The sequence below is a fragment of the Maylandia zebra genome, linkage group LG18, assembly GCF_041146795.1.
Source record: "Maylandia zebra isolate NMK-2024a linkage group LG18, Mzebra_GT3a, whole genome shotgun sequence".
NCBI classification, from domain to species: domain Eukaryota; kingdom Metazoa; phylum Chordata; class Actinopteri; order Cichliformes; family Cichlidae; genus Maylandia; species Maylandia zebra.
Window position 1 is genome coordinate 4,310,688 of NC_135184.1, and position 26,899 is coordinate 4,337,586.

The 26,899-nt window shown below is 39.3% G+C and overlaps 1 protein-coding gene across 1 annotated transcript; it reads left to right on the top strand.

The window, feature by feature from the left end:
- Positions 1 to 972: 972 nt before the first annotated feature.
- retreg1 (reticulophagy regulator 1) lies at positions 973 to 26,702 on the top strand. Its single transcript, XM_076877127.1, has 9 exons — positions 973 to 1,232; positions 2,270 to 2,376; positions 4,896 to 4,926; positions 21,735 to 21,852; positions 22,167 to 22,251; positions 22,525 to 22,647; positions 23,231 to 23,301; positions 23,747 to 23,870; positions 23,979 to 26,702. The coding sequence occupies exons 1-9, from the start codon at positions 1,048 to 1,050 to the stop codon at positions 24,479 to 24,481; spliced, it is 1,347 nt and encodes a 448-aa protein (XP_076733242.1). The 5' UTR covers positions 973 to 1,047; the 3' UTR covers positions 24,482 to 26,702.
- The last annotated feature ends 197 nt before the right edge of the window (positions 26,703 to 26,899 follow it).

Here is a 26,899-nt window from a genome sequence, read left to right on the forward strand (position 1 = left end):
CTTAGAAACCAGGCATGTTTAAAGTTTGGGCATAAACAGATCTGTTCATAGTATGGGTCTCTGATGAATGCAAGTTAAATATTGACTTTCTGTTTCTCTTTCAGGATGGGTGGAGGCCAGCATCAAGCAGCTATTCTTCAGTCTTTTAACTTTGGCAGCTGAGAAACATCTGATTCCATTTTATTTAGTGCAGTTAACATAGGTGTAGTTACATGTGCAGTATATAGTAGTAATTCCGTCATTTACACACAAAGGCTATATAATGATAACAATAAAACACAAACAAAAGACGTTACACTCCAATAAATGTACACACACGAACACACACACCTGACGTCACCAACCTGAACGACAACAACACAAGAGGCAGGAATTGAAGTGTGCAGCTGATTTAAGTTGAGACAATTATACAGGAAGCATGATGATTGCGTCTTTCAAAATAAAGGCAGAAAAAATAAGACAAAAAGAAATGCAAATAATTTTAATGATTGCTTAATTACAACTATAAGAAGCTAGAACCTAGGTTTCAAATATAAAGTTACCACACTTTGGTTAGAATAAGAAAAATTAATACAAATGATAGAAAATTGTTGTACATTTAATTTCTTTCTTTTAATTTCACCCCTTGCATGCACTGTTCCAGAGCAGCACTACTTTTACTCAAACACAGCACTTAAGCACACTTTTGAGTTACTTATATTTTCATTTTATTTTCTTTAAAAAATAACTTTCATGCTACTTATTAATTGGTTATCATATGTTTTGTTACTGCATTTGTTTCACTTATGTATCTTTGCTCTGTGAATAATAATGTAAACTATATATTCCTGAGATAAAAAGTAATTTAATAAGACTGTATGATTTAAACGCATAAGTTTTAATTGCAAAAAGAACATTTAGACTATTTTCAAAAAGTGAACGCGTTATGAGACACTTATTTTGAAACCTCAGAATCGGAAATAGCTCAGTAAAGTCTCCGCTTTGCTTAACACCCATCTCTGCTGAAGGAGCGGAGGGGCAGAGCGGAGGGACCCCGGTCGTTTTTCAATGCTGGGGAGCCGGGAAGCAGGACCCGCCGGAGGTGGGCAGGTGGCCGCGGCCGGCGGACCGCCAAGCCGGGATCAGGAGACCCTTCCCGGCCGCGCAGGGTGTCGCCTCACCGGCCTGGTCAGCTGGAGGCGGAGACCATGCAGGACTTCAGCCCTGTTTGCTGCAGCCAACGCGATGTTCGGGTAGGCATCATGACGCAGGGATATCTCACAGCACTGAGCTCCTGTTAATAAAAATAAATAAATAATAATAATAATTATGACTTTAAGTTAAATATTAAATATACTGTTAAAAAATCATGACATCCTAGTAATTCCACATTAAAGGCGTAATTATTTCAACTTTAGTCCTTTCTTTCTATTATATCTTTTAAATCATTTGACGTTGTTACTTTTAAATTCATCTATACTTCACACACTAATAATAATAATGATGATCTTTAAAAAGGGGTTGTAAATACTCAGCTGCCACTGTTTTCTGTATTTTTCTGTATGTTTCTTATATTTTTCTGTATGTAATGTCTGTATCAGGGACATTGTCAAAACAAACCGCTACCACCATGAGCAAAAAAACAAACAAATCACAATAATTTGGGACTTCATGAGACAAAATTCGTCAAGTTTATGTTTGTTTGTCTGTTTAAACAAATTTCACTTTTCTCATTCTGTTACAATATATTGTTTGAAATGTATTTTATGGCCTAAAAATAAGAGTTACATTTATAATTAGTCAACAGTAAAAGCACTTAAAAAACATTTAAAACCCCAAATAGTGTTCATTTAATTTTGTTTGTATTAGTATTTTTATATATTCCAGCATTGCTATATTACTGCTGCAGTGGTTAATGTACTGAAAGAGGAAAAGCATAGATTGCTGTTATAAAGTCTTCGTTACACAGATCTGTTATAATTCTGCATCCTGACTTTTTGAGTAAGGAAAGCAGAAAAGCTCAAAATTCTGACACAGGGTCATTTTTTCATTATAGCAAAAGAATATGAGAATATTTTAGCTCCACAATAGATGGTGAGTTTTTTTTTACATCCACGGATGTAAAATTATGTATCCAAAATCAAAATATAAAGCTTTATCATCTTGTATAAACAGCTCCACAAAAATAAACATCGATCTGCTAAAACCTCCACAGAGTTAAACTGTGGAGTGCATCACAACAACCTGAGTGAGCTGCTGTGAGTGAAACTTTTGTTCTGTTTCCCTGCAGGTTTGTGGCCTTTGACTCGTTTCGGGCCTACACCCTCCTGGCTTTCCTCCTGGCCCTGCTGGTCATCACGGTCACCATCCGAGATGTAATTCGGTCCAGATCCGCAGGTAACCCCCAAATGATCAGTCGATTAAAGAGAAGAATAACTAGTAAGGAACTGCCTTGCCTTAATCTCATAACTCTGGATCTTCAGTCATAACTGCCCCGAAACCCATTTAAATACAAATACTGACACCGATAAAAGACCAACTGACACTAAAGTGTTTGTCAAAGTGCACAAGGTGTGTAAAGGTGCTTTACAAAAAGTTGCTTGAAATCAGTTTAAACACTTTTGAGTGATGACTTTGTGTCCCAGGAGTCTGTGTATTGTGTGACAGAGACATCAAGTGATGCTGAAGTAGGGCCAGGCTGTAGTCTTGTGTAATGTCACTGTGAACCAAAAGCTGGTGCAGGCTGCAGCGTCGCATCCAGTGTTTGAGAAAATGGACAGATTATTGTCAGGACCACTTTTGCTGCAGATGTAGTAATAGCATTATAATGTATGCGGGGCCTTTGTGGGAGTAATCAACCCCTGGTAATTAAAAAGACGACAGACACTCAGATTAGAAGATGTAAAAAAATAAATACCCTAAATATAGAAAAGAATGAATGATCTATTACAACCAAAACTGTAAAGGTGGAACCCAAGTACAGAGATCTTAATAGTGTGTAAAGGAGGTTGAAGCTGGTTTTAGTGGGATAAGCAGACTGGCGGGCAGCTGGGTGATGTTCCTGAAGAAGAAAAAATGGAGAAAGCTTTGTGATAAGAAACATTAGAGCAGATTTACTACAAGCAAGTTCTAATTTGGTGTTCAAAGTGCTATTACTGAGGTAGAAACTGCATTGTGGCGAGGAATGGTTGGAGAAAACGTTAACACAGTGGATGGAAGGCAGATGAACAGGTTGGGTGGGGCTGATTGTTGGCAGGTGTGCAGGATGAGCAGAGCTGGGAGCCAGGAATAAGGGAGACCTCGCCCACACCCATCCACAACAAAAACACAGACAGACAGACAAACAAGGGGGGGAGGCACCAAACAAATACAAGACAGAGAAAAAAGGAAGCACCAGGGAGTGTTTAAGGGGAGGATTGTGATGTGGCTGTAGCACAAACCCTATAAACTAACAGAGCTGTTGACAAGAATATAAAACATTTACAAAAAGATGCATCGAGTGAACGAGGAGCTCAGATTTAAAAAAGGCTTTTATATATTATTTAGATGTATTTGATATTTATGAGCGTAATGGATATATGGGATGTGGATACTGTCTGTGGTTTTGAAATTATTGGTAAATGTTTGGTCTATTATGTTGAAATGTCAACAGCATTTTTATTACTATAATTTATTTATTGGTGATTTCTTTATTTATATTTATATTTCAGGGACTGCGGACGAAAAATAGCTAACAGCTAAATCTGATACAGTGGATCTTTTTTATTAGTAGATAAATGTTTTTTCCATCCCTGACAAATGAAGAGGAAAATTAAAATGAAATAAATAAGCCGTTCAGCTTAAACCCAAGATGTTCCCTCACCAGAGTTATAAATGGCTGCTTTGAAACCAAACAAATCTATTTGGTTCGGATGTTTACGTGATTTCAGCTTCATCCTGGCTTATTAGCCCGATGAGTAAGGATGAGGCATCATCTTTCATGGCGGATGGTGACTCATCAGCCTGACTGTTGCTCACAATTACACTTTGAACACATTGGACTCCTGATGTCAGCAGTTATTTAAGTTTAATGTTATCAGTATAGTTTTCTCTTTGTAGAAAACTTTCATTATCATCACCTAACACTTCTGTTAAAGAAAACTGTTTTTGCATACTTCACGTCATTAAGTATAATTTCATAACATCACAGTAATCATTAGCACTATATCAACACTCAATAAAAAATGGTAAACGGCCTGCATTTGTATAGCGCTTTACTCAGTCCCTAAGGACCCCAAAGCGCTTTACACTACATTCAGTCATTCACCCACTGTTGATAGCAAGCTACGTTGTAGCCACAGCTGCCCTGGGGCGCACTGACAGGACACTGGCGCCACCGGGCCCTCTGACCACCATCAGTAGGCAAACATGGGGTTAGATCTTGCCCAGGGATTTTTGGCATGCAGCCAGGATCGAACCACCGACCTTCTGATTAGTGGCTGACCTGCTCTGCCACCTGAGCTACAGCCACCCCATAGAAAAAACGATTATATCTAATTAACCTGTGGTTGGAAACATGAAAAGGGTCTTTGTTAAGCATTTATTTCATCTACAAATTATGTTTCTTTTAACATTATTTTATTACATGGTTGTTATATTACATTTAGAGCCCAATCATAGCTTGTGGTAACTACATTACAGTTTGCTCCAGCCATTTTATCATTGTTTCCATCCATTCATTTTCTACCACCTATCCGGGTTTAGGGGATATTCTTACCGTCACCACCAACAGCTCGATAGGTGAGGGCAGGAATGTAGATCATCCAATAAATCAATAGCTAAGCCTTCAGGCTCAGCTCTCTCTTTGCCACAGTTTCTGCAGTGGGTGTGAGCGCGTGAGTGCTGATGAATAACACATCTGTGGTTCTTTTTCACAGGAGCCCAGTTATGGCACAGCATGACAACAAGGTAAGACACTTAAGTGCAGGTGATTGTGATGTGCAGGTTTGTTAATAATGTGTGTTTGGTGAACATTACAATGGGAGTGTTTGGATTTTAAAACATATCAGAGAGGCAGAGCTGCTCTGAAGGAAGAAATCTTCATATTGGTGAAGATGCTATTGCGGCATTCATTGTTTCCTGAACCTGAAGGCATCCATAGGACAGTGAAGTTAATTTAAACAAAGAAATCAAGAACAAACATGTCTGCATCAAGCTTCTGCTCAAACCACATCTGATCTTAGATTTAAATTATGTCTGACACAACTTGTTTTTCACAAACTGAAAGGTGAAGAGGATCTTGGCTGAAAAACAAAAAGTTGGTCAGCTTAAATTGTTGATATCACACGAAGGAAAGTTTAATTGGATGTTTGTGACTCCTGAAATCAAGTTGATGTAATCAGCTTCAGTAATCAGACGTCTTACTCTGTTGTTCAACTGAAGAAAGAATCGACTGGCAGCAGTGTGGTGGCGTTACACAGTGTTGCTTCATGAATCACCTCTAGCTATGATCTCTTTTTGAGTTTGGACATATGCACAATATTATGCCAGAGACTGAGGTTCAATTAAAACTGAACCTGTAATGCTTTTAGCACCAAGAGATAAATAAAGTCCCAAAATCCAAAACATTTACCGAACAGAGCCAGGAAATATAAATACCAGGGATAACTAGGAATGTAATTCTCTGGGAACACAGAGCAACGAGACATAACAATGTAGGCAATGTGACAAAGGACAGAGGGACGACTGAGACAGTACAGACAGGTAACGAGGGAAATGAAAAAAGGTGGAGAACACAGTTGAAGAAAACATAACAAGACAGAGGGAACACAGAGAACAACGAATACCAAAATAAAACAGGAAGTAACAGAATGGGGAAACAAGATTGTTATTGTCTTTCTTTGTCTCGTGACAAGTTAAAGAGGTTAGACTGGAACAGAATAGGGAGCAAAAGGGAACTAAATACAACTGAAAAGTTGTAAATACAACTGAAAATATTGAAAATTAAACCACAGAGAACCCTGTCGAAGTAGAACATAAACAAGACTTATAAACATAAGTGAATAAAAACTCTATCAATATTAAACTAAACACTCACTAATATTACAAAAAAAATAGGAAACAAAGCTCATAGTGGATTCTCAAAAACAAAAATTCAATTCACTTTTATTCATATGGTGTTAATTTACAACAAACGCCTCGAGGTGCATTATTCTGTAATATTAGAAAGAATCCCCAAATGTCACATGACTCCCAATGAGACAAGCACTTGGCAATGGTGGGAAGGAAAACTTAATTTTAAGAGGAAGAAACCTGGTTATGGAATCATCAGTTCACAAGAAATTCAAAACTCAGGGACCACGACAAATATATCCTTCATTAAAACTACATGAGCCCATTGCTCTGTTTTCTTAAAACCTGAATATGGTGGTGTGTTGCTGACTATTTGCAGCAGATTAAGCCAAGTAATACAACACAAACACAAACAATCTTTTAGGGAAATGATTTCAGTCTCTGGGGTGTGAAGGAGTTAAAGCCTGCAGTCACAGTTACAGAAATGTCACACCAGCCCTTTCTGCTAATTTGCTGCTGTCACACGTTCCTGTGCAAATATCATGCACTAATCAGTAACCAGGATACAAGTGTTTATCATGTATACAGGAACCTGTAGCAGCAGGTTTCTCTGCAGACGTAATTTCCTGGATATAACCAGGATAAACCTCACAAGCAGCATGACCATGTAAACACACTCCATGAACTCAGTTATTTTTTACAGATACAAAATCACACAGGAGCTTTGGGCTGACGATGCATTGTTCTATACTGCTACTCATTAAATGTTTCAGCATGTTTCAGTAATTATTCATAGGTTGTATTTGAAAAAAATGAGTTGTGTTGAGAAGCTTCAAGCTGAGTGTTCACTGTCAACATCCCGGCCTTTTCAGACCAGCCCTCAGTGGCTCTGATTGTGAAATACTCATAACTTCATTAGTCACCTCATCATGAATGGAGATTTAAGACATCCATGCTTCATATACTGAAACCTAGAAAAAGTCTGTGTGACCACAAAGGACAAGGTGGCGTTTTGATATAGATGAAGTTTCTTTTCTTTTCAGTCATTTTATTTCACATATTAGATGGGTTGCTGTAGTAGATCTTTACCAAAACACTTAAAATCATCCAGCTTTTGCAGAATTTGAATTTTCATAACTTTTGAGTTGTCTTTCATATTAATCGGCACCTGGCAGTGATTGAAACCTTCATTCCAAAGGTTTTTAAATTGTTGCCTCTGGTGGGTTACTTCTGCAGCTACCCCTGCTTTCACAGATGCACTGCAGCCTTGACTTTTCTGAATGTCACCCAACAGAGGTCCATGTGACAATGCAAAACTCCAAAACAGTCAGACTGGACACTGGCTGTCCTTCAACTTCCCAGATTGCTACTGCAGCTAATGTTTTGGTGGATTAATGCTAAAAGTTGATCAACTGTGTCGTGCTTCCTGCATCATTCAGTTGTTTGTAGTTTGAAGGTGATTTTTTCTTAGTTAAAAGGTCAAAGATAAAGGACAAAATCCAAGGAAAGGAACAGTTACAACATCCAAGGTGCATTTAAATAATGAGTTTAAAGACGATTAAGTGCGTTATTAAAGCTGAGCCAAGGCTAAAACTTAAGCTTGTGAAAAAACAAACAAAAAACAGGTTATATAATGTTCTGCTTAAATAACGTCAGATTCTGAGTCAATTTATACCTCTGAAATGCTTCTTATACATGTCTGCATGTGCTGAGGATATTTCAGAGGCATTTGCATTTAAAAATGGTAAAACACGATTTGTCAGAAGCAAAGCAGATGCACATTTAAAACGGGAACGTGTTTTATTTGTTACTCTCTAAAAGCTTCTTGGCGCTCATGGTTTGGATGAGCAGTTCGGCTCTGCCGATGTGCAGTGATTCTAAAACAACTTCTCTGCCTTAAATTTGAGTCATCTCTTGTAAATATACTGGAAGGTTTCCTAACACAGAGTATATAAAGACGTGTAGCTTCTCATACTGTATCATGCATGACTGAGTCCTCTGCGAGAGCCGGGTCTCGTCCTGACTCTCAGCTGCAGCCCTGCAGAGCTGATTGCTCACATATGACTGTCTAATTTAATCCCCCTGCTAATATCGCCTGTGTGTGTCAGACTAAACTGTGTGATTTGTCTAACAGTGAAACCTACAGTTTCACTTCATGCGCGTATCTTGTGATGCATGACTCAAATGCCTACTTAATTAGCAGATTAGTTGATCAACAGAAAGTAAATATATGGAATGAATTTGGTTCTTTTTGAAAGACAGGACATGCAGCTGGAAGGTCAAGTCAAGTTTATTTATAGAGCACATTTAAAAACAACCAAGGCTGACCAAAGTGCTGTACAGTAAATACAGATAAAAATACAATAGAACACAATTTCGTAAAACACCTCGCTGATCAAAATAAAAAATAAATAAACAAATAAATTAAACCTTTCTAAAAGCCAATGAAAAGAGGTGAGTTTTAAGAGCAGTTTTAAAAGTTTCTAGGCTTTTGGAGAATCTGACGTGTATCAGAAGGTATCAGATTAAACTGTAATTAACCATTACTATAATCTGTATGTCCTGGGGTATGCCTTTACTATGAACAGAGCTGCATTCACGATCTGAAACCTCCCTCTAACTGCAAGCTTGTGACTGGCTGCTTAGTGTTGATACTTAGATAATCAGAGATGCCTAAACAGATTAATAGCAAGCACGAGCTGATATCATGTCGATGTTGTTCCTGGATCAACAAAGCTAATGTTGGTCCAGGTTGGACATCACAAGTGACCAATGAGATTGTAGTGATGTAATAGTTTTGCCACGTGGAAACAAATTCACACCACACACCAAATCGTAAACCTGAGGCTGTAACCCTGACCGCGATCACACCCTGTTCTCCAACCCTAACCCTGACCCTCACACCCCATTTTTTGATTTCTTTCCTGAGTGGACATCGGCAGTTTTTTTTTCCAAAGTCACAATGATATGACAACACAATGTGATTCGTCATATCCAATGATGCTCCCAGACTAACATTATTATGTTGATCCAGGAACAACACCAACATGAGGATGTTAGACCTGATAGTCCGTGTTTGTGCCTTTTCGCTTAAAAGATTCTTATTAGAAGCAGGTCACATTTTTTACACATGCATCAAACAGGTGCTGTAAATTACACAGATTTTTAGTTTTTCTCCATCTCATCTTCTTCTTAGTGGATCATCCATCTCACCCAGTCCTTTGCATCCTCTTTTGTCACACCAACAATCTGCTTGTCCTCCTACGCTACACCCATGAATCTTTCTCTATTCTTTTTGTCTGGCATCTTCATCTTTAAATCCTTTGTCTAACATTTTCACTGTCCCTACCCTGCACAGGTCCAAACCATCTCAGCCTTGTCTCTCTAACTTTGTCAGTAGAACACCTCAACCTGATATGTCCAAATACCTATTCTTTCTAATGACTCTCAGTGAAAATCCCAGCATCTTTAAACCTGCCAGCTCTAGCTCTGCCTCCTGTCATTTTGTCAGTGTCTCCAAACCATGCATGACAGCAGGTCTTACTACCATCCTTCCCTTCACGCTTATCTCAGTTGGAAGTTTTTAATTTTTACATTTTTTCAAACTCTGGTTTGAATCCAGCCAGGGGCCTTTCTGTGTGGTGTTTGTGTTTGCGGGGGTTTTACTGTGGCTCCTCCTCTCACAGTCCAAAGACATGGATGGTGTTAGGTTAATTACGGATTCTGAATTTGCTGTAGGTGTGAATGTTAGTGTGAATGCTTGTCTGTCTCTCTGTGTGTCTCTCTCTCCTGTGATGGAGGGTGAGCTCTTCAAGGCATACCCTGACTCTCGCCTTAAGACAGCATAGTATAAGCTTCACACCCCCATTATCTGAATTGTAGAAGAAACTGGATGGATGACCCCAAAAGGTTCATTCTGTTCATCTGGACGTAGTGTTTTCAGTGGGAGAAAGTGACTTCTACAGTCTCAGCTGACTGCAGGTTTCCCCAACTTTATAAACAGTACATTAGCACAATGACTGAAACTAGAACAATTGGATGTGAAGTCAGTTTCTTGATCATTAATATGTAAATTTTCATGACCATTTAGGAACAACCACTGATCAAACACCATTGACCAATGGTCATAAGTACCATTCACATTCATAGTGAGGTGTTCTGGACGTGGTGTTTAGAGCTTAAAGGATGGCTTAAGGATGAATGACATTTTTCTCACATAATTTCCATGAAGAACTAAACAAACAAACTTATTTACAAAACTTTCAGTTGTTGTGAAGAAATATTTCAAAAAGTGTATCACGTTAAAGTACTATTGACAATAGAGAACTCAGTTATGAGCATGTTTTTTTCCTTCTCTCCTCTCTGTAAGAAAACAAGAATAATTTCTTTACATGATTGTCTTTCCATCCATATCCTTAGTTTTTTATTTCTGCCACTGGATGGAGCCTGAGCACACAATCATGAATTATTCAGTTTGTTTAGGCAAAAGTGTGACTTTACAATTTCTACGCATAACTTTAAACATGAAATATTAATCTAATAGTGATCTCAGTCATCTCTTTGTATTTTTCCATTAAAATCTGACACCCAAGCTGTTAAACTGTGACCTCTTTAACAAGGAAAATTGTTAAATAACAACACAGATTTAAACTGCATTAAAATCTGAAAATAAGGTTCAAAGAAGGTATGTGTTGCTCGTTTCCAAGGCCTTAATAATGTTTCTCTGAGATCACCATACTTTCAATATCCCCACTCACTGAACCCTCAATTGAATAAGCAGAAGATAATGGATGGATAAATAAGAAAATGAATAATAGTTCCTCTTTAAATAACAACATTATTTGATTCAATATTTCAGGATACGTAACTGTAGAATAATTACTGTACAGTCCTTCACTGGTCAGATTTGGTCTGTTTCCAAATCTGTTTTATGGACTCTTGTTTTGTTATAGTATTCATTAACTGTCAGTGAGCACCATTTAATACTTTACAGTTTTACATTACCTGAAGTATGTTTATGTCACTGTGGAGCTAAACATATGGTGAGGGTAAATGATTTGTGCTGCAAGAATCTTTAAAAGAAAAAGCTTTGTGATCGTGTTTTAAAAGGAAATTCATAAGATTTTCTTCTTGGTCTTCTTCTTGTATAAAGTTACATATAAACCTGCTCAGCATGAGCTGAAAACAGGTAAATATACAGTCGAGTTCAAAGAGAAAATCCTGTAATCCTTTATGTAAATAATCAGAATATGTGAGAATTTACAAGAAATTCAAAAAACTATAAGCGATGACATCAAATCTTTGAATTTGTGGTATTGATCATGGTTTATTCTTTGTTCTTTTACTTTGTACTTTCTGACAGTTCCCATTTATTTGAATTGTTCATTAAAGTACCATTCAGTGATTGTTCTTTATAAATACCATGATAAAAATAAAATTTTTGCTGTGGAATAAATAAAATAGAAATATCTTAATGCACGTTCTCAGAGTTTCAGATCCCCGTTTAATGGTGCTGAGCCATGACCCATTTGGCAGTCTGTTTTGTGACCAAGTGGTAAAGGCATTGAAGGGGGAGTCACATTCAAATGGTGTTAGTGGTGCAAGGGGTGGAGGTCGTCCGTTACTCGATGCCGGCTCTAAAGGTTCCATGGGATTCAGCGGAGGTGACAGGGATTTGTGGGCGCCAGGCTGGATGCAACACATCTGAGTTATATAACAGATAGTTGGGTGAGTCCAGGTCAGGGGCAATTTACACTGTACTTAAAATGACAGACACCTCACAAGATGCATTTTAATATCATGGACATAGTAATTGTTTCATTTCAGTTATAGTTCACCCAGTTGAAGATTTTTCATCCAAGTAAAACCAAACTGATTAATAAATAAAGGTCCACTTGTAATCTTCATTTGGACTTTTTTCACCCAGTTTCTATCTTCTATGTATTCAGTGTTTGAGTCAGTGGAGCTGATGACAACAACTTTTGGTTGAAAAATGTTAATAGTGTGAGAAGTACAGCTGTAGCTTGAAGTTACACTCATGTGTCCAAAGGTTGATTCTGTTCATCTGGACGTAGCGTTTTGTGGGAGAAACGTTTCGTCACTCGTACAGGTGACTTCTTCAGTCTCAGCTGACTGCAGGTTTCAATCTTATAAACAGAACATTTGCATAATGACTGAAACCAGCCCACTGAAGGAACAATGGGCTGGGAGGTCAGTTCCTTAATCTTAATTATGCAAATTCTCATGACCATTGATCAACAACCACTGACCAAAACCCGCTGCTCAAAGACCACTGATCAATGGCCATGAGTACCATTCACAGAGAGTTGGGGAATGGCTGCAATCACTGTAAGATGGCGAAAGATGATTGAGAATGCATCAAGACGTTACACTCATGTGCATGGACTTCATGTTAATTTTGGGCTTTTAATGATTTCTGAAACTGTTCTAATTCCTGGGTGGAATGATTGCACAGCGTACCTCTTTAACGGCTTTAAAAAACAAGAATTGGATGTACGATTTTGCATTTTGGGGGGATTTTCCTTAATCCACACAGGGTCAAAGTATAAATACATGCCCACTAATATTTGCCAAAAAGTTAATTCTGTTCATCTGGACGTGGGAGAAATGTTTCATCACTCATTCAAGTGACTCTTGGCAGAATTGGTAGAATTCATTTAATCTGGTTGGTTACATAGCACAAATGTGCAGTAGGCTTGAGGTCGGGACTTTGGGAAAACTACTCCAGAAGCTTAATGTTAGCCTACTTTATCCATTTCAAAACCAGTTGTGATGTTTTTTTGGGATCATTTTCCTGTTCGAACATGCAGCTGTGTCCAAGTTTCAACTGCCTCATAATGAATGTGAGTAAATGCCTGAACAAAACTGTACCAACTGTACAACAGTTACATCAAAGTCACCTTTTGGTTTGTGGACTTGAATTTATTAGAGCTAAGTGGCCATATTTGAATGAGATTGTAGATCATGAAGATAGCTGCTAATTTGTGCTAAGTGTCAGACTAATAAATAATTGGATCACCAACTTCTTCAACTAGCTAGTTCCCAGACTCCAGACATGTGCATCAAAGTCACCACAGCTTTCATTTCAAGATGCCAGCTTTTTAAACAAATCCAAAAAAGTAGAATTATAAAAATATTTTCCACTGTGCAGTTGAATTGAGGGCATAAAATACTTAAAGAGTTTTTTAAATGTTTTTTTTTTTTAAATCAAACTTTAAACATGTTTGTTTCTGCAGTGAAATGAGTAATTTCAACAGTCTTGTGGGGATTGATGTACTTTGGGACAGCCTCAAGTGGCCGTTAGAGGAACTGCAGATTTTAGCACTGATATGTTGGTTTTATTTTTGGCTGTAGTGTGGAGCTTAGGTCTCGCACTAAATTTTTGCAGTTTATGTTGGGAGCTTTGATTGTTTCAGATTTCTTTTGCCCTTATTTGCATATCCACACTTCCACAGTCTGTCTTGTACTCTTCCTCTATCTGTCTCTGTGGCATTTGGCTGGCAGGATGGGATTGTGTTGTTGCCACCTGCTGTTGCCTGTCAGAGCTGTCTTGTGGGTAATTGTACATCAGGCACAGAGCACGTCTCAGGCAAAGGCTTGCAGGAGATTAGGTGCTGACCCACAATGTGAGCTGACAGCTGAGGAGTGTGAGCCAGCCACATATATCTACGTGTGTGTGTGTGTGTTTGTGCAGGGGGGCATGGGAGGGGTGTTGATAACTGAAAAAACAATGTCGCAAGTAATGTAAGTAACAGTTGGCATTTATTTTGAGTCATGTTGTGTAAATGGTGAATGTTAGTTTCCTTTTCACTCTCGTGTGGTCTCCACTAACTCCTGAGGAACATACACATACATGCCAAAAGTATTCACTCACAAATCCAAATCACTGAATTCAAATGTTCCAATCACTTCCATGGCCACAGGTATATAAAAATCAAGCAGGCAGGCAGACTGCTTCTAAAAACATTTGTGAAAGAATGGTTTACTCTCAGGAGCTCAGTGGATTCCAGAGTGAAACCATGATACCTGCAAAACAAGTCCAGTTGTGAAATTTCCTCTCTGCTAAAAGTTATTGGCATTATATAAGCGGAAGCAATTACAAACAACAGCCACTCAGCTATGAAGTGGTACACCACGTAAAATCACTGAACAGGGTCAGCGAATGCTGAGGTACATAGTGCACAGAGTTTGTCACCTTTCTGCAAATTCAGTTGCTACAGACCTCCGAACTTCAAACAGCCTTCAGATTAGCTCGAGAACAGTGCGTAGAGATCTTCATGGGATGCTTTTCCAGGGCCGAGCTTCTGCATCCAAACCTTACATTACTGAGCGCAATGCAAAGCGTCAGATGCAGTGATATAAAGCATGCCACCACTGGGCTCTAGAGCAGTGCAGATGTGCTTTCTGGAGTCATAATTCTCCTTCTGGCAATCTAAAGGATGAATCTGGGGTTGGAGGTTACCAGGAGAGTGTTGTCGGGTGGTTCTTCAGGAGTTGGACTCGCCCCCTTATTTCCAGTGGAAGAAACTCTTCAGCATACCAAGACAATTTGGACAATTTGGCGATGGCCTCTTCCTGTTCCAACATGTCAAAAAAGACATGGATGAGCGAGTTTGGTGTGGGAAACCGTAACTGGCCTCCGTAGGGTCCTGACCTCAACCTGATAGAATGCCTTTAGATGAATTAGAGCAGAGACTGTGAGAAGGGCAGGTTGAACATCAGTATCTGACCTCACAAATGTGCTTCTGGAAGAAAAACTCCCATAAACACTCCTAAACCTTGTGGAAAGCCTTCCCAGAAGAGTTGTTGCTGTTGTTGCTGTTTACTTTAACAGCTGACATTTACATGTGCCCGTCTGCTGTTTGGTGCTTAGTGGGTGTAATAGCTTATTTGGTAAAACCTGCTTCCTGCTGCACCTGGAAGCTCAATAACACAAGTCAGGCTGAGCCACACAGCAGAACATAGAACCAAAACAGAGAGATAACTGTGATTGTTTCTCAGGTTTATCATTATATAAATATGAGAACTATCCAGTGATCAAAAAAGCCCAGCACATACACAGGTGTTATAAATTATTCCAGCTTTGTGGATTTGTGGAGTCAAGAGTTACAGGATGTAAACAAATGCCAAATGCAATAAAACTGTTATTGGGAAAGTGAAAGAACTGTTGGTCAAGCATCATGTCAGTGCCATTTGTGTGTTTAAATGATGGTGCTTACAGATGTAGACGAACGTCATGCGACTCATACAATTTGTGTTTGTGGCGTTGGCTTCGAGGAAAGACTCAGTGCTGAGCTACTCTGTGTTCCCACAACAACTGCAAAGTTTCTTAAGAGTTGTGAAACCTGAGTGCAATGTGTGCCTAATTACTTACTGTGCATGTGTGTGTGTGTGAGTGACTCAGCTGTCTCCACACCGCCGGAACAGATTCAGACTGACTGGAAGCACTTGAACCAATCAGATCACTTGGGATGGAGTGGGTGTGTTTCAGAGTGCACGCTCTGATTGGACCTGGGGTCCGCTGGAGTATAAACAGCACAATAAACCGCCTATGAGTGTTTCATCACAGTCAAGTGATGTGATTAAGTCATACATAAAGAATAACAGTGATTACATCCAGACTTTGTTGCTTTTCGTCTTAAAAGTAGTTTACCAAGTTGAATGTTTTTAAGAAGAAAATTAACAAACGTTGTTGCCAAAACTGTACCTGGATAACCTTTACCTGTTGGCATCTCTCTGTTTTTGTCTATACTACAAAGTAAGCATATTATTTTTATGATAATTCCATAAAAATACTCCAAAAGGTACAAATAGCACAAACACGGTTAAGAAGTCCAGTTCAGGTGAAGCTGGCTGACAGCTACACCTCATCAGTCAAAGCTATAATAAATCGGTCAAAATTATTTTTTTGTACTACACCATAAATACGTTTCTACAGTAACGTCTCGTCTTTCGAGCTTCTTTTGACTCCTGGATTTTGCCTCTTGGTTTAAACACCCAGACAAATACAAAAGGGTGGAAACTGTTTGTCCGTAAGTGACAGCGAATTGGGGTCGAGGCCCACACAATGCTGAAAGGAAAAGGGCATGACAAGCGTCAAACCTTCCCTTGAGCTAAAAGTTTTGACAGCATCGATCAACACGCAGACAACATTGTGTTTCTTCTCCTCTGTTTGTCCAATGCATGTCACTGAAACAAGAGCAGGTGTGTTTAGGAGACCGTTGTTGTTGGATCGGTGTTGTTGATACAGGCTGTTGTTGTTGCCCCCCACCCCACCCAACTGCACCCAAACCAGCCCAACCTAGCCCAACCCCATCCCTCTGTACTCCTGATGGCTGCCGGATGGAATGTAGTGTGACTCGGTTATTTTTAGACGGGGTCACTTGAAATACTCCAAGCGGGGCTTCATTGAGGATAAACAGAAGCTGCTCTCGTGCAGTGTGTCACACTTAAAAGCTGAGCTTACCTCAAGCCTAGGTTTGCATTTTGTAACAACTGGAAAACATTTAAATTAGGTGTTTCTTTTTTTCTACCATTATCCGTGATCCAGTTTTTACCTGGCTGTTTTATTTGCACCATTTAGCCCTCTGAAGGTGCCTGAAGACCTTGAGATGTCTCCTGAAGACCATGGGGCAGGATTGAGGTACAAATTTGTGTCCTGGAGAGGAAGCCAGAATAGATTTAAGGAGCAATGACTTGTCTGGTCTGCTAATCCAGATCCAGTAGAAAGAATTTAGCTGTTTTTACAGTTGGAAACATGCAGATATTTGGACAATTTTAGTTGTATTTGTCCCTTTATTGTAGGCTTGAAAACGCATGGATCTGAGATTTACTGATTTTTTTGGCAGAAATGAAGGAGATGATGTAGCACTTTTAACTGAACAAACTCAAGTACTTTAAAGAAAAACTGAAAACTTTTATTTTTGGGGGGTTGGGAGGGTGACCTGAACTTACTAAAGAATCTCAACGTAAAGTTAGATCATACTAAAATTATTAAATTTATAATACATTCAACTTTTGATGTCAGTCTGAATAAAGAAGCACCACAGAACAGATGAACTTTGAAAAGTTGTGTCATTGGGCCATGTCTGTCTGTTCCACTGGTTTCTTATATAACTTGCTTGTTTTGGCTTCATACGCAGACACATGCAGACTGCTCTTTCACGAAGGCATTAAATGTAAACTCCATCAGCTGGAATTCTGATTTCTCGCTCTGTTAATATCAGTCTTTTTACCTGTGTGTCTCTACGCAGAACATAATCAGGTATTAGTTGCGTCAGAGTCAGGTTTTCTGTGGTAAACACCCACATAAACGGGGGGCAGACACAAGTGAAGAGCTGAGATGTTTTTGCCGCCATTCTTTGCATTGTTTGTCTTTCTATTTTTAAACTGCAGTCACTGGGCTTGTTAGAGGCTCAGATGTGCCGCTTTTCTGTGTTCTGTTGTTTCAGAGCCTTTTAGTTTCTATTGGACTATTGCCTGAATCCTTCATACATGTGACTAATAGTGACCCACCAGTGGATAACAGTGCTCAGTGGTGGTGTGTAAGAGTCTGGGGCAATGAAACATGATATAGTCTTTTCTCAACAAGTATCCAGCGTGCATGGGGCAGGAGTTTTGAGAATGCACATGTTGAAGGTTGACTACTACTTTAAGTTGTGCAAACACTTTTTGGTTAAATCTAAAGTCAGAAACTGGTGATATTCACTGGAAAATCTTGCAGATAGAGGCTACCAAGAAGTGTAAACATAAACCCAATATTCATACTTTTGATCGGATAATTTTTGGGGGAGTTGAAGGCTGGGTCAATGTCTTGAAATGTGTTTTTTTCCATTCCCATTGAGATTTTGTGGTGTGTTTACTGACATCATTGCTGTTGGTTGGTTGGTCCACTCGGTTGTGGACGTGAATGGGGGCAGTTGCCGATCCAATCACACATTTTCCAAGTCTGCTTGGGCTCCAAGGCTGCCTCAAGGAGTATGGGTTGTTGGTAAACTCTAGTGCAATGTCTGCATAGACAAGTCTGATTGGTCATCTTGATAAAAATCGAACAATTTTATTAAGGTCGCCTGTCAGTATACAAATGAGGATGAAAGATGGCTACTTGCCACCAGCTTACTTTTTAACGTGAAAAGTGTGTTACTCTGCTCAGAGAAATGGGTAGATTTTAACATTTCTTTGAAAGCGTTTTGGTTTGTTCCTTCACTTCTTGTGTCATGATTGCAATGAAGATGATGAGGTTAATATAATGGGTAGTGTTAACAAGTGTTAATGAACAGATTTCAAGATTTTAGCATGTATTTAGAAGGAATTTAGTCAGGCAAAATCACACCTAGCTTCCCTTCTTCAGCCTTAATGCAACAACAGAATCAAGAAAGTCCCCTGAGCAGAAAGTTTGTCTGTCTGGTGACCCCCACCAGAAAGGTCAAGATCAAAGTAGGTCAAAACATCTGCTGAATGTGCATTCATTTCCCAGCTGATGCAAATATTACTGTAAAAGTCAAGCTGGATGGAAAACTAAATGGGATTTACTAATTTCAGAACAAGCAATCATCCATATGGCACTGTATCGCATCACATCCACGAGGCCTCTGTGTCAGCTGTAAAGCTGGATTTGCCAAAGAAATTACCAAGCAACAAGCTCAAACAAACAAATGTGGTGAAACTTTACAGAAGAGCTGCATGTCTTTTTAGGGAGATGTCTGGCTTTCGTGGAATGGATAAATTCTTACCTTGTCAGCCCATCCATGTTGCTATAATTGCTTTGCAATTTTACTGTCACATGTTCAGCACACCATCTTGCCTGGAAAGCAAACTCCTACAGGGCGCTGGAAGTCGAGAGGGGATCAGCAGGTTGAGTTTTCGTCATCAGGGTTATGTGAGACAAGGCTGGGTGTGTGGGTCAGGTGGATGTAAAAGAGATACTCTCGCTTCTCGTGGCCTAGGTGCCAAACTGAAGCATGATTGTGGGGAGGGAGAATTGGACTGAGCTGCAGATAAAGTGGAAGTTTAACTGATAAGTTCTGACTGTTTAATTTCTATGGCTGAACTAAAACAGTTTCTCTTTTTCAACACAAATACAGGGTGTTTTTGGATCGTAGCAGATTACAAATTTATACAGACAATTTGGATTATCATTTTGAGTCAATGCAAATGATCTGTGTTGGGTCGGACAGTGTAATAAAAGTAAATATAACAACGACTTGGTGGAGTCCATCTTTAATGCTGGTCAAGGATGAAAGAATAATGGAGATGACTGCAGACATGGCACTGATTGTGTTAGTAAGCAAAAAAATGAGGTTCTGGGCAGAAGATGGGCTGCAAAGTGGCTTGCAGAAGTGCAGCAACTGTAAACAACTTTTCACCATATGAGATTTACCGGTTGCATGCATAGGATGGTATCAGTTAAATCACCTTAGTAGTCAAGTTTAGTTAGTTTAATGCTCTGTTTGTGAGACAGTGAAACTGTGAATATGGAGTTAAAAGCTGTGCAAGGAAAGAAGAAAACCAACCTTGGTGAAGATCGTTTCCAGTATTAGCAGCTGCCAGCAAATGCTAATATGCAATACTTAGGCTGAATAAGCTTTTCCTAAAGACCTGCCAAGAATAGGGATAAATCTGGGATACGTCAGAAATACCACATTAAGTCACACCGTGCTGGAAGTAATTTTTTTCTTTTACAAATGTCCCTTTATCAGCATGTGCTGGTAAATTTGTATCAAGTTGCACTCAGAAAGAAAGAACAAGCTCATATTATTAGTGACAGACTTTCAGCGTAAGTCATTGGAGGTAAACGTGGCCTTAAGCTGCCAAACGCTGCAGAGCCACTGGGCTACAGTAGTGATCCTACTTGTATTTGTTAAGCTTCCCCTTCCACACTGTTTACTGCATCAATCATTCACTGGAGTTAAATCAGACTCAGAAAAGAGTTAGGTTCTGTGTAAAATGTAACACAATCTACAAAACTGTCAGTATTTTGATATTTGTTGGTTAACTGGTGGAAACCTGTCTAGCTGCTGTAGTAACTTGAGCCCCATCACCATTTCCCACCAGCTGTTTCCACCAGGACAGCTGCAACCACAGGACATGTAGTTTCCATCCTCAGCTGGATAAAGTGGGATATTTAATATGAGGAACATGGTTGAGACATTTCCAGCTTTTACACTGACAATGACAGATTAATTTGGTCTGAACAACAGTAGAAATTTCTCTTAGTACACTATGCATTCATGTTTGAACTTGAAATGCTCTTGTTTATTTTAGGTTGGATAAACAATAACAACAATCTGGGAAATGAGTCAGTAGGCTAAATAGACAGCAGGAAAACAAAGGTAACAAGCTACAGGTGAATTTAATCAAACACTAAAGAGGACAGGGCAAATACCAAAGGAAGGAAGCAGACACAGAAAGAAATATGAAGACCTAACCTTTAAAATAAAACAAGAAGTAAACCAAAAAGGAGACCAGAATAAACTTTGACAACGACGAGACAAAGGTGCAGGGTAGACTGAGGCTTTCTTCTGCAGAGTGATCACATTTCATAGGTATATTTTAGTGTAAGAGACTGCTCACACTGAGTTTGAGATTTTTGTAATAACTGGGTCCAGATTTATGCTTTTCTTTCTGCAAATTTTTGCTATTTATTTCCATCATATTCACGAGAAGATAGTAGGCTAAACAGCTCTAGAAGTAGTATTTTGCTTCCTGTTTGAGGTCGTGAGAAAGCACATCAATCTGATTTACGTCCAGATCTTGACTAGGCCATTACAAAATCTTTTTCTTTGTTCTTTGAGCCATTCAGAGGTGACCTTTCCAGAATCACTGTCCTGGTGATAGATGTTTCTGGTGTTACATTATACACTAGTAAATGCTCATTTATCACATTTTAGCTTTACTAATATTACGTTGCATTACAGCCTGGGGAATTGAAAGTAGCTAAGAGAGGAAAGATGACTTTAGCTGCCTCATACTCATATCTATTTATCACACATGACCTACACACGAGCCACACCTGTGCCTTTCATAGCTGTTTTATATCTGAAGAAAACACGAGAGGCTGATAGTGGAGCTTAAATAGGAGGTGATGTTCGGGAACTCCCATCCTGGAGCGGAAAGTTTTATAAATCATCAGGTGGCCCAGAATTCCCAGCAGTGCCACAGCATGGAAACCAGTTTCACATCCCTATTCCCATCCCACACCTGTCTGCACAGTCATCGTGCCAATGTTATTGTAGGCTTCCTAATTTAAACAATGGCATTTGCATTGGAGTGGCTTTTTACTTGGACTAAAATTTATTAATGACCCTCAACGAAGCAGAATTTCAAGCCTCTGACAGCAATGTAATCCCCTTCTTAGTTTGTCAAATGCTGGTCCTATTTTTAATGCGGAGTCACCGTAAAGTGTGTCAGCATGATCTAGTCCAGTCAATTTATTGGAGGGGACTATGAAAACAGACTAAAGCAAGAAATGCAACAGAACTAGAAAACTTAAAAAACACAGAACTCTGGGCAACAGACCCACGACCACGACAATTTTAGCCTTTCATGTCTAAATTATGGAGGCTATTAGAGTAGCAGCATCATTAGAGCTCCAAATTTACATTTTAGAGGCCCATTGTTTCAAGCACAGTCAGGAGTGTTATCTTCAATTGAATTAACATTCCTCTGTCTTTGTCTCTTTATAGCTGGGAGATCATTGATTCAGGCCAGGACAGCCGGACTGGGGTTGGACCTCAGCTTACTGACTCCCTCAGACTCTTCCTGCAAGAGACATCAGCTTTCAAAAAGCAAAACCCAGGCAAGGTGAGGCAGAGACGACATACCTGATGTATGTCATGAACAAAGCATATATGTATACTGTATATATATATATATTTAGTATAACAATTAGTTAATAAATTATTGAAATCTGTATAAAACAATTCTACCATTCAGCATTGTTGGAAAATACCTGTTTGCTTTATAACTTCACTGTCTGTAATTTGTGTCTGAAGCTGAAGCTTGGAGGGATTTTGCATATCTGTAAAACCAGAAATACTAAAACAGTTTATTGTTGAGGGGGAGTTTAGTTTGTAACTGACAGCAAAAAGTTCTTTGTTTTTGCCTCTCTGTTTTAGTTTTGCCTGCTGGTTTGCAGTGTGTGCACTTTCTTTGCTGTCTTAGGACGCTACATTCCAGGGATCGTTATCTCGTATATTCTAGGTGAGTCCTCAAAGATTTGCTCAACAAAAGGTCAAGTTATCAACTGAAAAACCCATTTGAATCACATTTTTTGTCTGGTTTCCGAGAGGTAACCCTTGTGTTGTCCTCGGGCCAAAAATGGTCCATAGTTGAATAGCAAACAAGTAGATGGGAATCCCAAGGACAGCAGAAGTTAAACAGCACATATGATGAATATCGCATGCTGAATTTGAGCTTGCTGTACACATTTTATTCTGCAAAATAAGCTGACATTGTTTTTCTTCCTCTGTGAAGTGTTGGGTGTCTTTCTGTGGCCTCTGATTTCATCTCATGACATCAGCTCGTGGCTGGAGCCAGTTCTGCAGAAGCTGGACTTTGGCATCGGCGAGTTTTTTCAGAAAATCAAAGAGAACCACGGTAAATATCATGCAATTTGTTTTTACTCATTATCCAAACAAGGACATGAGATCAGGAAGTGACTCACCATGTGTTTTTTTTTAAGACAACTACCTGCCAAACTGCTGCAAACCTATATGACCTTTATTTTTCTATTATGTAGACCTAACCAGAACAAATCTTTAAAAACTTTAACTGAAGTTTTGTTGCAACTCGTAAAAGTCTCCTTTGGCATATGCAATATGAGCCATATATCTCAACAACACATAACAAGCATAATGTAAGGGTCTGTCGTTTCTGCTCTGCAGTTCATTAAGACTGTTTTTTCATTTGACCCAAAGTTAAGTGTGCAGGTAAATTGACATTAAGGTCACGGCTTGACCTAGATTTGACATTATTGTGAAATGCTGCATAGCATGTAGGAACTATTGTAGAAATGTACACTGAATGTGGAGTAGATTTTTTATAAGAATGCTTATTTAAATAGCGAATAAACATTAAAAAGATTTGTTATCATGTAAAAATCAGTTTACCTTTTTTATCCAGTATTTTGCCAGAGAACTAAATCAGTCTTATCCATGTTTTTCTTTTTTTTTTCTTTTAGAAAAGCGACTCCTGCAGGCTCAGAATGAGAAAGAAGGCATTGAGTCAGACCTCTCCTCTATGTTTCCAAAGGTTGGCTAATCATCTTCTCATCTTAATGTAATTATGCCTCTGTTGACTGATAGCATCCAGTTAAAGCTAGTAAAATTCAATACACATGATCCACATCACCATCAGCATGGGACAAATTCAATGGCAAGAAATGCTTTAACGTTTTTCTCCTCATGCCAAACACTGAGCTGCTGGTTGAATTCACTGAGTGCACTTCCCTGTCACGCTCACTATTAGAGCGTTCAAATCACTGTGCAAATATAATGAATGCAATGCAGAAAGAATGTGTTGTATGCCTTGTAAGCCTCAAGTGACTTCAGGATTCTGCAGTTTCATGCACTTAGTTGTTATGCGGCTTCATCTTTTAGTCCCGGATGTCACCACTTTGTCTGAGTCAACCAATTACCAGCTCAGATCTGGGTTTGCACTATAAAATCTGACGTCTGCGTGTGTCTCTCTCCCCCAGCTCGACTCCACAGTGTGTAAAGAGATGTCTGTCTCGGACACAGAGGTGTCAGATGTCACATGGACAGACAATGGTACTTTCAACCTGTCAGAGGGACACACACCACAGACTGAGAACTCAGAGGGTAAGTTTCATTTGACGCTCTTCTGACTGACGCCGAGAGCTACTTTGTGTCTCACATATTTAGGTAACTGGTGTTTCTTCCTTTTTGTGTCGGGGCCACTTTGATCAGACTTTGACAGAGAAGAACCGTTCATTGGTGGCCTACCTGAATTCCCTTCACTTGATAATGGCATGACCACCAATGGCGACGACGACGACGACCTCAGCCTCGGCCTTGCTTCACCTCCAACTCGGCTCCAGGATCCAATCAAATCCAAGCACGAACCTCAAGACCAGTCCACCAATGCCCTCGATTTGGTCAACCAGATGGCAGGTGAAGTTATCACCGCTGCAGTCACAGCTGCCATCCAGGAGAGAATAGAAGCAGCAGTCAGCTTCATGACGCCAACTGAAGACCCCAAGCGGGCGGGACTCACAGAATCGAGCAGGCTGCTGGAGCTGACCGAGGAGTCGGACAGCGAGGTGGAGGACTTTGAGCTGCTGGACCAGTCAGAGTTGGAGCAATTGGAGGGGGAGCTTGGCCTCGGAGAGAAGGCCAAAGCCAAAGAAGAGGTGCAGACCGACAGTCCCGCCTCTTCTGGCTTCTTGTCCAAACTCCTTAAACGCCACTGACGGATGAAAAGTTTGAAAGCAGATGGTGAGGTGTGGTTTCCAGAGGACATGTGGAGGGGAGGCAACTTTATAGAGCTGTGAGAACACAGAGTTTCAATTTAGCTTCTTCCTGTTAAGCAAACATCTACAGAAATGATCAGATAGTGCTGTCTTTTTTTTAAATCGAACCAGAGTAGCCCAAAGCTGAGACCACACCATATACCCTAATAATGGCTGACCAAACTGAGGCCTCTAAGATGATTTCAGTAACTAATGAAAGATCCAGGCTCATCTGAAAACAGGCGTATGGATTTTTTAAATTTATACTTTTATTATTTGCTATCAGTCAGGTGGAGGCTGGTCACTCACGTTTATAAGGCTTTATATGACTTTCAAATTAACACTGAATTGACTTAGGCGTAGTTTTTAGGTTACAGTGTCGCTATGTGGCAAGTGTGCAAAACTAGTGTAGTACAAACTAATACAGTACAAATGCTGACTTCCCATAAGACTCAAATCTTGTGACATACTACTCCACTACTACTCCTTGGGTTGGTCCTTCACATAGAGCTGATCTACACTATTGAGCCCTGCTCTAAAAACAGACATAGATGTAAAACTGTCTGTGAAGCAGGATTTAAGAAACAAGTGCTTAAAGTTAAAGTTTTAAAAACATGTTTGGCGCCATCTTCTGTCAGTACAGAACATGACGTTATGTGGTTAGTTCGTTACTAATAGACTTATATTAGTTTATATTAGCTAACTTGTGACAGAATCGATAGCTCAGAGGAAAAGTAATGATACTAAAACTAAAAATCATTCTAACGAGATCACTTCTTTGCTGCCCCTGACTGCAACAATGAGTTTTATGTTAACAAACTGAGGATATACTGTCCACTTTCACTGTCTGTCTCTTTTGCAGGAAGTGGCTGGCTGCTGTTTGGCTAGCTGCACCAAACAGGAAAATTAATCTGTTAGTCGTAATGTTTGGATTTGTAAAGCACTTTGTAAATGAGGACTGTGTGGAGCAGAGCCTGTTCCTCACCAGGTCGGGTGTACTGAGCCATGACATCAGCTTGCAAAGCAGATATTGGCAAGATGCCATCAGCACTATTTTATGCAACAAAAAAAATTTCTCTCTTTAACGAAACACAACCAGTTTACTACATAACAGGTTACTACATGAGTATCAGACCAAAAACATAACAGTTTTTTTTTTTTTTACCAAAGGGTATTAGAAACCCTAACACTCATCAGCATGTCCACAGGAAAAATGGGCCATTATGTTGTAAACTGTCTGGATGTGCTCAAGAAGAGAAAGATTATCTTATGACATAAAAAGTGCTGAATGCATCAGCTGATTGCGCTGCTCAGTAAACTTGGCCAGAGGAGGAAAAACCAGTTTATGTCAGCCCGGTGAAAGCACCTGTCACCTGTCTCAAACAGGCTCTCCTCCACACAGTCCTCATTTAGAAAGTGCTTTACAAACTCGAACATTAACAGGTGGATTTTCCTGTCTGAGTGCAGCGCGCCAAACAGCGACCAGCCACGTCCTGCTAAAGAGACATACAGTGAAAGTGGACAGTATATTCTTGGTTTTAACATGAAGCTCATTGTTGTAGTCAGAGGCAGCATAGAAGTGATCCTCTTAGATTGATTTTTAGTTTTAGTATCATTACTTTTCCTCTGAGTTATCGATTCTGTCCCTAGTTAGCTAACATAAACTAATTTAAGTCTATTGGCCGCAATCAACCAACCGATCACATGACGTCACGTTCTGCACTGACAGAAGATGGAGCTAAACATGTTTTTAAAACTATAACTTCCAGCAAAATTCAAGGATAATTTTACATCTATGTCTGTTTTTGAGAACAAGGCTCAATAGTATAAATTAGCCTTTTCGTGTGTAGCATTTCAGGTTCCCTTTAAACACAAAGATATTGTGTGGTGTGGTCCCAGCATGACAGGCAGGTGACTGGTTGATGACAAATCTCCTGCTCTTGATTTTTCATCAGTTGTGGCTTTTTAAAACAGCTGAATGGTATATGAGGTCAAAATTTAGGATTGATGAGCATCATATAAACACTTAATATTTCATTCATCACCTGCTGTTATTTAGTTCTAAGCAAATAACGATATTTTTGTGTTTATTTATGTATTTGTGAAATTCTTTTATGCCTGTAAATCATTTTGTATTGTTGCATAACAAATAAAGGAGTGATTATTCACAAAATACAACAAACGTCATATTAAGATTTATACCTTTTTATAAACCATCTCGAGGTCTATGCAGTTAAATCCTCTCAGACACATTTTGGGGCCTTATGGGGAAAGGAGGTCATTAGTTTAAATTGTGAATTTCTTTTTAATATTTTATGTTTTGATCACACTTTAACACTAATATTTATTGTCTTTTTATGCACATTAATATCTTTACAT

Excerpts from the sequence above, each read along its gene's own strand:
- retreg1 (XM_076877127.1), top strand. The coding sequence starts at position 1,048 with ATGCTGGGGAGCCGGGAAGCAGGACCCGCCGGAGGTGGGCAGGTGGCC. Across the intron at positions 22,648-23,230 it reads GAAAATCAAAGAGAACCACG|AAAAGCGACTCCTGCAGGCT; the intron begins GTAAATATCATG and ends TTTTTCTTTTAG. Across the intron at positions 23,302-23,746 it reads TCTCCTCTATGTTTCCAAAG|CTCGACTCCACAGTGTGTAA; the intron begins GTTGGCTAATCA and ends TCTCTCCCCCAG.